The sequence below is a fragment of the Halyomorpha halys genome, unplaced genomic scaffold, assembly GCF_000696795.3.
Source record: "Halyomorpha halys isolate HHAL.00 unplaced genomic scaffold, Hhal_1.1 Scaffold199.1, whole genome shotgun sequence".
NCBI lineage: Eukaryota > Metazoa > Arthropoda > Insecta > Hemiptera > Pentatomidae > Halyomorpha > Halyomorpha halys.
In genome coordinates this window covers 987,861-1,000,275 of record NW_027112578.1, presented here as the reverse complement: position 1 = coordinate 1,000,275, position 12,415 = coordinate 987,861, and the positions used below count along the sequence as shown (strand labels likewise).

At 32.1% G+C, this 12,415-nt stretch overlaps 1 protein-coding gene across 1 annotated transcript in view; it reads left to right on the top strand.

Moving 5' to 3' along the window:
- Positions 1-5,168: 5,168 nt before the first annotated feature.
- Positions 5,169-12,415, top strand: part of LOC106679372 (uncharacterized) — a gene marked incomplete at its 3' end in the record, with an annotated part of 135,074 nt that continues 127,827 nt past the window's right edge. Inside the window, 1 exon segment of the mRNA XM_014418489.2 lies at positions 5,169-5,290. Coding sequence (XP_014273975.1) covers positions 5,256-5,290 — 35 coding nt within the window.

Below are 12,415 nucleotides of genomic sequence, written 5' to 3'. Positions count from 1 at the left end.
AAAAATGTATTTACAAATAATTTAAGGAAATATGTGATTCAGGACAAATACCTAAAAATATGATAAAAATAACAAATACTTCGGAAAATATGTGATTTACCACAAAATATGTAAAAAAGGTCAAATATTTAAAAATGGCTTCTTTTGGCCAGAAATGTCTTGCATCTATAGTTAGTAAGGAATCGCTGATATCAAGTTGAAATGCTCACTTGGTATTTACGAAATGAAATTAATGTTCAAATAAATTGATTTAAAATTGAATATATATATATATATATATATATATATATATATAGAGAGAGAGAGAGAGAGAGAGAGAGAGAGAGAGAGAATTTTATTGTTTCTTTATGAACCCCATATTTGAAACAATATATCAGCTACTATCGGATTTAAATTAAGATAGAAGAAAGACGGCCATAACAATTTCCTTATCATTTATATTATAAATCATTATTTATTACCTTTATTATAATAATTATTCCCTTTATTGCAGAGAAGAAGGCAGTAAAAGGGGACGACGGGGGTGCGGTGGGCAGCCCGTGGGCACTGTCCACTGGAAGATTGCCAGGAGGCCGGCCCAACTTGATACCCCGCGCTCTAGAGGGTTTATCCTCTTTTTCAGAAACGCCTATTTTGCATCCATATTTTAGGAAATACACGCAATATATTTTCTACGCCTTCTCACTGATTAATACCTCCATGTACAACCATAAACAATAATTCTTTTGAGCTATGAGGAAACCGGTTGTGAGAATAATAAAGCTGTATAAATTAATTACTGCCTTTTAATAAATCAAAGGATATTTTATTTCTAGATCGTTGATTGAATAAAAATAAAAGGAAGATAGAGTGCGCTAAAAATAGCTCAAGCAGTAAATTAACTGTTTATTGTGAGCCAACATTTCGCTCCACTTTCCAAAGCTATATGAGGGCTAAAAGAGACCTGGTGTAGAAGAGAGAGACAAACTTTATTAAAAAAAAGTTGTACTGCCCAACAGTATTGGGTTGCTAACTACAGAGCATTCTTACTGAAATCTATTTAGAAAATCTTTTTTAAATATTACAAAGTATAGGCATAATCTAGTAAATAATATATAGTAATAGGACATCTTTTTCTCCTTTATTTTTCTCTCTTTAACATAAATAGAACAAAAATAAAATACAAATGCAAATAATAAACTTTTTAAATAAATAGAAATATGATTAAGTAATATATATGTAATATAATTAATACAAATAATTGATAGACACAGCGATAGATATATGTATATATAAAAAACCTAACAATTGGTATAAAAAAATAATAAATATGTATTTATAATCTTAATTTTTTCTTGAGACTGGTATTTTTAAAAAAATAAATAATTCAAATTTTATCCATTATAGTCTCAAAATCTTTTATTTCTCTTATAAGTCCGACGTTTCGGCCATCCGGCCATCTTCAGGGACAATCTTAATACAACTTTGAAACTATATAATTTAAAAAACCCTTAACTCCATGCAGGCTATTCTGCCCAAGTCATCAAAAACATCAATTTCTAATTAGTCAAATATCCACTTAAAGCAAAATCAAAATAATTTATCATCAGACACTATTCCTTAAAACTTTTATCACAACCTTGATTTGGTAAGTATAAACAATGTTATTATTAAAAGAAGAAAAAAAATAGATAAGAATAATGCTTCTTAATAAAAGAGGGAAGTAAAATTAAAAACCAAAAAATAATGATATTGGTACACTTAAATAAAACAAACAATCTCCCTCTAATAGTAAAAAGAAACAAATTAATTTGAAAAAGGGATGAGAGAAGAAAAAATAAAAATAAAAATAATAATAATGAATAAATAAAATGAATAATAACTAATTTTATATTTATTAAAATTTATAAAAGAATGTCCTGCAGTAGTCTGGGCTTCAGTCTTCTGGTTGAGGTTGGGTTTCCCAGGTAGCAGGTCACACTGCTCCTTTAACTGTCGGTAACTGGGAGTGGAACTTCATAAACCGTTTTTTTATGTAATCCTCTATTGACTCCATATGTAATTCGTGACGCAATTGGCTATTTCTTATGATCCAAGGAGCATTAACTGCGATTCTTAGGACTTTATTTTGAAAAGATTGTAGCTTTTTCCTTTTCGTGAAGGATGCCGCTCCCCAGACTTCACAGCTGTACATCAGCAGTGGCCTGAGAATTGTTTTAAATATAAAAACAGTTTCTGGTTTTAGTTTGAAATTTCTGTTTAGGATAGGATATATCATTGCTAAACAGTGAGTGATGAGACGTTCGGGTGAGCAGTTGGTATAGTTGGCAGAATCTTCTGTTGAGTTCTTGTCTTTTAAGTTTAGAATAGATAATAATAAAATCTCTATATACATAGTTTAAGTAATTATTACTTCCCTATTAATAGATTCTCATTGCAACACAGTAGTATAAGTTATTACACACTGAATTACTTCAAATCTTTATTAAATATAGTAGGTGCTCTATTTATATTTATAAGTTTAACTCACGAACAATATGATATAAGTAACGTCAAGAAGTCGAACGCACTTTATCAGGAAGTTGGGAAAAGCTGAACAGAAGCTCTCAAAGAAAGTCATTTGTCTCAGTAACTGTAATAGAAGATTTACGCTGGAATTTTCCTAACCAACATGGCTATAAATCAAGTGAAAAACATAATTGTTCTCCAAGATTTCCCGACTCGGGCTTTTCAACTATTGAATCTGACATTTCATCTTTAAAAGTTTGTATCAATTTGTATTTATGATTCTGGGATTGGTCAAAAGTTGATATATATCATTAATTAAAATTTTCATAGAAATTAATAATGAATTTTTCAAAGAAAAAAATGAATTAAAACTTAATTTCACACACCTAATAACCTATAATTACTTACGTGGCATGTAAAATAGATAGTGAAATGAAAATCGTAGATTCAGTTAGACTTAAATTATTTTTATTAAATAAATCTAGTGAAAATAATAAGCTTAGTAAATGAAGTTTACATAGATATTATATAAAGGCACTGATTAAAATTGATCTCGATGGATTCTGTTATAAAAATAATAATTACTCTTAAAAAAATTATTAAAATACGAAGAATGTTGTTTGGTAATGATATTTTTTTTAAATAATTTATTTAATGTTATGTACAACTGTATAACATATATACAACAAGTAAATTTGCTGTAGGTGACATAGTAATATGATACAAACATGTGGAGAGTCTACCCATTGATAAACTTCAATGACATTTCTAGAGGAGAAGATCTCGAGGCCATCTTCTTTTCAGACGTCTAGGAGGATCATTAGGTTATGAAGGAGAAGCCAGGTTAGAAACAAGTGGATTTGGGTCGTTGGGAAGTTTATCATGAAAGGATTGGTATCTGGTTCTGGCTAAATCGGCAACATATGGGATATTGAGGTCCTGATGGATGACTTGATTCATGACAAAGGATTTTGGACTGTAAGGATTAGATTTGGGAGGAATTTGTTTATGTTGATGTTTTAGTTGAGCCCTAAAGCTCTACTCCGAATAATTTAAAATTTTATTTTATTTTTTATAAAATCAATACTTAGTATCAAACTAACAACATTAAAATTTATTTTCAATCTGTAATAACAATGTCTCACTCTGACTTCTTAAACTATCAAATACTTTCATCGTTTATATTTATCTATTTTTCATTTTCTTTCCCAACTTGAAAGTTTTGGATTTGATTCCATCAATTTTTTAAGAACCTGACTGTCAAGCTTTTTGGGCCAACCAGATCTAGAAAGATTTTCAAGCCTGTCGTTACCAGACCAAAGACGTGTGAACCACTTTTCACATATACTGAGGGTTAGTGAATCAGGATAAACAAACTAATATGATTTTTCTGTGAGCTTCACTTGCATTATAACCACTTCGAAATTCGTACAGCACTCTGAGTCTTAAATGTTTTTATTTCCATGTTTAAAAGATAAAAAAAGAACAATAAAATTCGATCAACGTTAATTTAACTTAAAATTAATATTGATAATAACGGAGTAGAGAGTCCGAAAGTTTGATTCCGATGCCACCAATAGCTCTCAACATAGATCTATCCAGTGACGCCCCTCCGAACCCTCTTTTTTTAGACCATCTTCCTAATCATTTCTGACATACGGAGGGAGGGGTGTTACTAGAGGTAACTGGGTTAACTCTCATGTCATCCTTCTTGAGAGCAGCTACAATGGTGGCAGAAGGGCTTGTTCATGGTGGGGGGCCAGTTCAGCTCTCATGCTGGAGGCGTAGACTCCAATGTCGTTGGCATAGACTGCTACCATTGCGTTTCGATTTGCCATGAAAACGATAAACAGCAGAGGTCCCAGCACTGATCCTTGAGGTGCTCCACAGAGAGAAATAAAATAGATGAACCAATAAATTAATCGACGAAATAAAAGCAAAACAAAAAGTTAATTACAAAATATCTGTACTATTATAATAATGGGCCAGATTGGTGAAGCAATAGGTATTTACATTTAAGGGATTTAACCGAGGGAAGGGTTGGCACATGACGTATGTTAGAGTGTATGGAGTTCCAGAGATATGCAGCTCCGGTAAAAAACTATTTATTATACGCAGCTGTTCAGTGAGGTGCAGGGTAGATGTCAGATAAACGGTACCTGGTAGAACGGGATTGGATACAGATTTTTTTTTATTGCAGGGATTTCTAGGACATAGGAAGGGCGCTGAGTACTAATTGTTTGGAATAAAAAGGAAGCAAGGAAATACTGGCATCGTAAAGATGGATAGACACTTAAGCTCGGCGTTATATTGGGTAATGTACTTATCTCAGTTGATCCCGAAAATAAATCGTACTGCGCAATTCATAAGACATATATATTAGTTATATATATGTTCATTTAATTGTATTACCCGTTTTAATATCAAATGGTATAACTTTGATTTACACGTAATCTGTAGTTCAGATTGTATTATTTTTTTTTAAATATAATGTAAGCAGGAAAAGATAAATAAATTTAAAGTCTCTATCCTAGAATTTTAATATGTACTTCAACTTATTAAGTTGTCTCTCGCAAAATAAATTATTATTATTTTAAATACTAATGAATATATTTTAAAAAAAAAAAAAGTAATTTAGAAATCGATAAAGAAGTTTAAAAAATCTCGCATCTATTGTTTTAAAATATTCAAAATCATCTGTCAACATTGTTAAATAACGTATTAGTAGTCGATTGTTTCTTGTTGAAAATTTATAAAATATTCTTCCGATGGCTGCTACTACAAGAGGCAAAACATTATTAAGGTATGACTTGTATTTATGTGTTTGTTTTATTACTAAGTATTTGATTTGATGTGAAACATCTTATTAGTATCAATCGCATTATTATTTAATTATTTAACATTCTCATTTCAAAATTGTTTCACCCACATACCTATAAATGTACTTATACAATTCCTAAAATTCCGAGATTCCATTCCTGAGAATTCCCGTCAGCTCTTAGTATCCTCTCTTGTTTCCCCCCATTTCGACTACGATGCCTTGGTCTACGGAGGACTTTCTCCCGAACTAGACTGAAGAGACTCGTGAATTGCTTCCTAAGATTTATCTTTGGGTTTGCAAGGCGCTCTTATGTCTCCCGTTGGTTTATCGAGTTGAAGTGGCTCTATCCAACCTCCTGAAGGTAATACCTCCTTGGTATTTTTTTATTCCAAATTTTTAAAATTAAAAACCGACCTATATTTTTGATCTTCTCACTTTACGATCATCCATCCATTCATTAAACGCCAAATACCAACCAATCGATTGGTAATCGATTGGTAACCAATCGACCCTCCCACAGATCCGCTGCCTCCTTCAGAAATTCCTTCGCCATACGTGCAACCTCCTTCTGGATTTCTCTTCTAATCTCCATTTGTCAATCCACATCCATCCTTTCCTTTAAACAACACCTATTCTTTCACTTACTACGTAACTAAACCTCCACATCATTGTGAGCTATGTATAAAGCCACTATTGATTGATATTATGAATTATAATTCAACTTAAGGTTTCTATTTTTTATCATTGAAACTTTTTTAAATGTCTGCCTGATAATCAAACTTAATATGTGAACCATGTATTTATTCGTAGGGGGCATTTGTCCCAGAATAATATTATTTTTTCCTCCATTCATTGAAAAGAGTACAAACTTCAATCGAGGATTTTGTATGATAACTATTAATGTAGTTTGCAAGATGGAAAACCTAAAGAAAACGTTTCAATAAAAAAATATTCAGCTGTAAGTTGGATATAGAAATTAAAATTTAACACTAAGCTGGAAAATCACAGTTTTTAAAAATAAAAATATCCAGGAATGAGATCAAATTTGGGATGCGCTCTTAAATACTTTAATTGAAATTTTATAGCCATTGTACCTAATAAATATTTTATTTGTGTTGAAAATTAATAAACAAAAAAGGAAATTCGACAATCCTACGCTTCTATAGAGTTCGGTAGAAAGTGCAATACGGTATTTTATGTTTTTTTTTTTAAATTTGTCATACAAATTTGCTTTTGTGATGATAATAGTCGTCCTAGTCACAAAAAAAAAACGAGCAGCCATTTTTTTTCTTTACTCGGCGTCATTTTTCATTCTACTCAGTGGGAGTATTATTTTATTTAAGCAATTATCAATGGTGAATTATATTTATTATCGTTTTTTGCGGTACCTAATTGCAAAAATACTACCATAAACACCCCACAAAATTGTTTATCTAAATACTAAAAGATGTCAAAAATTAGATACATTTGGTTAAAGCTGGCTTTGAGAATCGGAAATTGTTAAGTGCTAAAAAAAAGATGTTAAAAATTATATACATTTGGTTAAAGATGGCTTTGAGAATCGGAAATTGTTATCGAATCTAATTAAAAGATTATATTTTTTGCGAAAATCACTTCAATGTAAGTATATTGCAAGGCACAAATTGTAAGTTTTTAAGAGGTAATATTTAATCCGAAAAAAACTAATTAAAGTAACTAGAAACATATTGATTTTGTCTTACAATTGAAAACGATATGGAGAATTATGTTCGGTACAAAATAATGGGCTCAGTGAAAATACAATAATAACTTTAAAACAATTAAACTTAAATGTTCCTTATGTAACCGATCTAGACCGAACCCGATATTATTCCTTCCATAATAAACTCCCTAACCACCCAAACCCACTAGTTTCTAACATTGCGTCCTTTTCCATTTCTGACAATCCTCCGATGCGTCTGAAAAGAAGATGGCCACGTGACCTTATATTGTAAACTGTTTTTAGAGTTCTACTACTGGGTAGTTTCTCTACATACTGTATCATATCATTATGTCATTATGATCAAATTTACTTGTTGTATTTTTTATACAGTTATAAATATCAATAAATAAATAAATAAAAATTATGAATTGCTATTTCAGTGTTGTTAGCTTACGTTTAAATAAGGTCAAACAGAAAACTATGATGGTGGCAGGGTGATCCCCTCTTGGTACTTAAATTACAAATTTTAGTTTTTAAAACTAAAATTAAAGCAACTAGTTTCTAGCCTTGCTTCCTCTTCCATTCCAGACTATTCTCCGAAACACCCGAAATGAAGATGGCCTCGAGACCTTTGTAGAAGTATTATTGTGAGTGCTATTAAGGGGTAGTTTCTGTACATGCCTGTATCACTCCATTTTGATCCTCGATCAAATTCACTGAATGTATTTTTATGTAAATACAGTTGTAAACCCAATTCAATAAATAATAATTAATTTTATTAATATATTAATTAAAACATATATGATTGATTATATAAATTGAATGAGAAAAATATTAACATTATTAAAAAAAAAAATTCTCTGCCGTCAAATACCCTATTACTAGGCAACACTGTTAGTCAGGATAGTAATAGTTGTTCTACGTATCATGAATATTTTATCTCGATATTAATTATTATGGATTATTTTCTTAGAATTTGTTTATTCTTTATGTATTAGATGGTGAATCCAAAAACATCTATATATTTAATTTTACGACGTTTCGGGGTGTTTTTGCTTGTGCACAAGTAGGCTCTTTCAACGGACAGTTGAAGCCACCTCCACCGTAAGAAGAGGAAGAAGGTTTCATATGGTTCTACGTGGTTTCCCAATGCAAAAAAAAAAATCTTTTTTAATCAAAATGTAGTTCGAAAACTGAGCTCAAAAAACTTTTTTTTAAATTACTCAAATTTTTTTTAGTGTGAACTGTGTTGCAATAAATTTCTAAATTGTGTTGTTCTCTTTTTTTGTTTTATCAAATCTCGTATTGTATAACTTTATTGTAGATAAATAAAGACTCTCTCATAACTCCACCCTGACCTCAGCTAAGTGGGCCCTGAGGTCGTGTGTCTTTACGCTATTGTCCAATTCCTGATCCTGATCCTTGCGAGGACCTCATTTTCCCGGCATGCCCCGAAGGTATAGAAGAGGATCACTGGGTCAGGTATTGTGTATATCCTCCCGCTCGTTCTCCCTCTCTGTATATATTTCCCTCTTGTTTAGGGTCCTTTACACGAAAGGGACTCCTCTCACATTTATTTTTTTTTTATCTTCCAACTGTTCCTCATATTTTCCACATTATGTTCAAATGTTGGCTTTTTTTTTTATTCCAATCGTCAATTAAGGACAGTATAAATTATAAATAGTTGTATTATCGTTGTTTATTTCTAATTACCTATCTAGTCACCTCTTCTAGTCCTCTCTTCCGCTCTCAACCTCCTAAGGACGACTGTGGTAGTAAATCTCTTCACATCGTCCCAATACTGGTCTGAGCTCAGCATGTGGGTCAATTCGTTTTCCACTCAGTCTCTCCAATTCGCTTCTTTCTTATGCAAAGCGAATGCAAGCAAAAACCACATGCACCGCTATTTCTTCCATAGTCTTAGTTGCAGAATATTCTGTTGTGTATTCATAATTTCAAGTAAATTCAATCGGTACTTGTATTCTGTAGAGCATCCATTTTAGATCAACAGTTTGATTACATAAAAATCTACCTCACCATACAATAAAGACCATATCACAAACCAACATTATTAACCTGTGAGCCTACCTACCATACCTGTTACTTCCCAACGTTGTTGCCACTGATTGAGGGATGTTGTCCACCCTTCTTCTATCGAAACGCGCGAACGTCGTCCATAACGCCTACTTCTATCTTCAACAAAGTATGTATCTCTGTGTGGGTGTGACAACATCTCATTGAAATGAGATGAGGTTTATCTGCTAAAAGAAGTTTTCTGCACGCAGTCACGTGCATTGAGGATTTTACGAAGGATTTTGGATTGTAAGGATTGAATACGAGAGGAATTCGAAGGTTTAGTGGAGTCCCAAGGCTCAACTCCTTATGTCCAGATTGACCTTATTACAGTCATGTAGATCAGTCTTTTGTAATGAGTTGGAAGTTTAGACCGTTTGTCTAGTAAGTGCTGTAATAGTCGAAATCGACGTGCAGTTTCCTGTCTTTTCAGTCTTGTGTGAGGATTCCAGGTTAATCGTTTGTCCAAATGTAGTCCAAGGTAGCGGATCTGTGTAACATCATTAAATGAAACTGTAGGGCAGTCAGTAGGTTTAAAAATAAACTTATATTAAAATTTTATAAAACGATTGAAGAAGAAAACAAACGATAAAAGAAAGAAACAAATTGAAATATTGATTAACATTAAAAAAAAAAAAAGAAATAACAGTTCACAAAACTTTTATAAAAAATTCTGATCAGAGGTCTTATCGTTTTAGTGAGTAGGATAAAAACGAATAATCGTAATTTTAGGGAATATGTAGGTATTATTCTTATAAGTATATACTCCAGTTTTTCATTTGGCAGATAATTTTTTTTTTATCATATATAAGATTCTATCTGTTACAACTGTCATAAATGCCTTACATAATTTAAATAACCGGGATAAAAGCTGACTAATCCTCAATTAAATAATTTAACGAATCGTGTAACAGTTTAAAGGAGGAAATGTGTTGAAATATATTACAAAACATATAAAGCTAGTAAAAGCCTTTTACGCTTTTTATTGCAAACAGTTAAAACCAACACCGGCGATTAAGTCTACTTAATTACTTTACACTGATAGCTCTCCTTGTCACGGACTTCTCCGACTTACTTCAAACAGTGTTTCCTATTTTATATGAAACTATACTGCTGGCTTTGTTAATTACCGCTTAAGAGTTTCACAGTAAGATGTTTTTATCCTTATGGAACAAAGTCGGTTTCCTTTGAACAGAATACGAAAATAAAACGAAACTAAGGCTGATGACGATAGTAAACCGTGATTTATATTCATCGGGAGAAAATTATTGTTGGGGGGAGGGGGACTGTGAAGGCCCTGTAAAAGCCTTTTACGCGTTATATTTTTCAATGCATTTAATTTTATATTTATTGAAATAAATAAAAGTTATGCCAGTGAAATAAAACATACTTCTTTTCGATATCTGTTATCTTACCCAATTTCACCGCTAAAACGCTACTTGGTACACTTAGAAATAACATGGTGGCTACATACACAAAATCCGGCAGTATCTACAAGAATTGTTTCCGCACGTAACCGCGTCTGGTCATATGGAGTTGAGCTTTTGGGCTCCACTAAACCTTGGAGTTCCTTTTGTTTTCAATCCTTACAATCCAAAATCCTTCTCTTAGATCAGATTTTTCTAAATGTATTATAATATACAGTTGTAAATAGCAATAAATAAATATTAAAAGAAAAAAAAGTGTTTTTGTTCAAAACCTTAACGTATACAATTACTTACTAAAATCCATATAGACTTACGCCTGCCAAATTTATGGACCTGCTAAAAAGATACAGATTCAGAAAATACAAACTTCTCAATTGCAATTTTTAAGCGTAGCAACGAACTCACTACTCTACGTTTCAAACAAAACCATTCACGCCGACCTACGCATTTCGACTATAATGGACCACATTTATATGAACAGTTCCACAACGCACTATATGGATATTTCAATAAATTTAAACGACAAATGACAACACACAACATACCTGACGTAACTCGGCGTAAACTGAAGAGGAGTCGGATGCGGGACCTCCTAGTGTAATTAAATAATTCATTTAACGTCAAGAGGATGCGCCACTGGGTGCTGTCTGCCTCCTGCTATGTGCGAATAGTAAAGCTCATTTGGTTGTAAACTAGCTTTAAAGGTGAAAATTAAAAAAAAATGTAAAGATAAAAAAAAAGGTTTATTTTGGTTCAGTGGTTCAAGACATTGTGCTACTAATCCAAGGATCCGGGTTCGAATCCGATTGTGACAGATAATTATTTTTCTGTTACTATAGCCTTGAGTCAACCCTGTGAGTTCCAGAACTGGTTACATAGTCCGTCTATATCGGCTGTCCATCTAACATAGAACTTATCTCATATACCTAAATATAAGCAACCAATAAGGTTCATATAACCTTAAATTTTATTTCATAATTTTGACTCATCTATATGTATTAGGTTGCGCTAAAATATAATTTTATATTCTAATTTTATACCCTAATAAAACTTTTCATACTAAAAACTCTCCGTTGGAAAAAAAAATTCAGATTTTTGTCACTTGCCGGTGAGAGTGAATTTGTTTACATACTTCCCTAGATCAAATTGGAACGTTTGTTAGTTGAATACACTATGAATAAAATATTTTATTTATTTCTTTATTAATATTTACAACTGTATAAAAAATACAACAAGTAAATTTGATCATAATGACATACTGATAATGATATGCTACACCATGTAGAGAAACTACCCAGTAGTAGAACTCTAAAAACATTTTACAATATAAGGTCACGAGGCCATCTTCTTTTCAGGCGCCTCGAAGAATTACCAGGAATGGAAGAGGAAGCAAGGTTAGAAAGCAGTGGGTTTGGGAGTTTATAATGGAAGAAATGATATCAGGTTTGTGCTAGATCAGTTACATAAGGAACGTTTAGGTCTTTATAGAAGGTTTTATTAGTAAGAAAATAAGGAGCATTGAGGAATTCACGAAGGATTTTGGATTATAAGGATTGGATATGAAAGGAATTCGAAGGTTTAGAGAAGCCCCAAAGCTCAACTCCGCATGTCCAGATGGGCCTTATTATTGTCATGTAGATCAGTCTTTTGTAATGTGTTGGAAGTTTAGACAGTTTGTCTAGTAAGTGCTGTAATAGTCGGAATCTGCGTGCAGTTTCCTGTCTTTTCAGTCTTGTATGAGGATTCCAGGTTCGTCGTTTATCAAGGTGTAGTCCAAGATAACGAATCTGTTCTTCAGGGGTTAGAGCCACATGAATCAAATCTAAATGCTTTGGATTACCCTCATTCATCTAATTCCAATAAAGTATACTTTTAATTTATGTGAAGGTAATGAAAAGTTACTGGAATACAAATTTACATATTCTA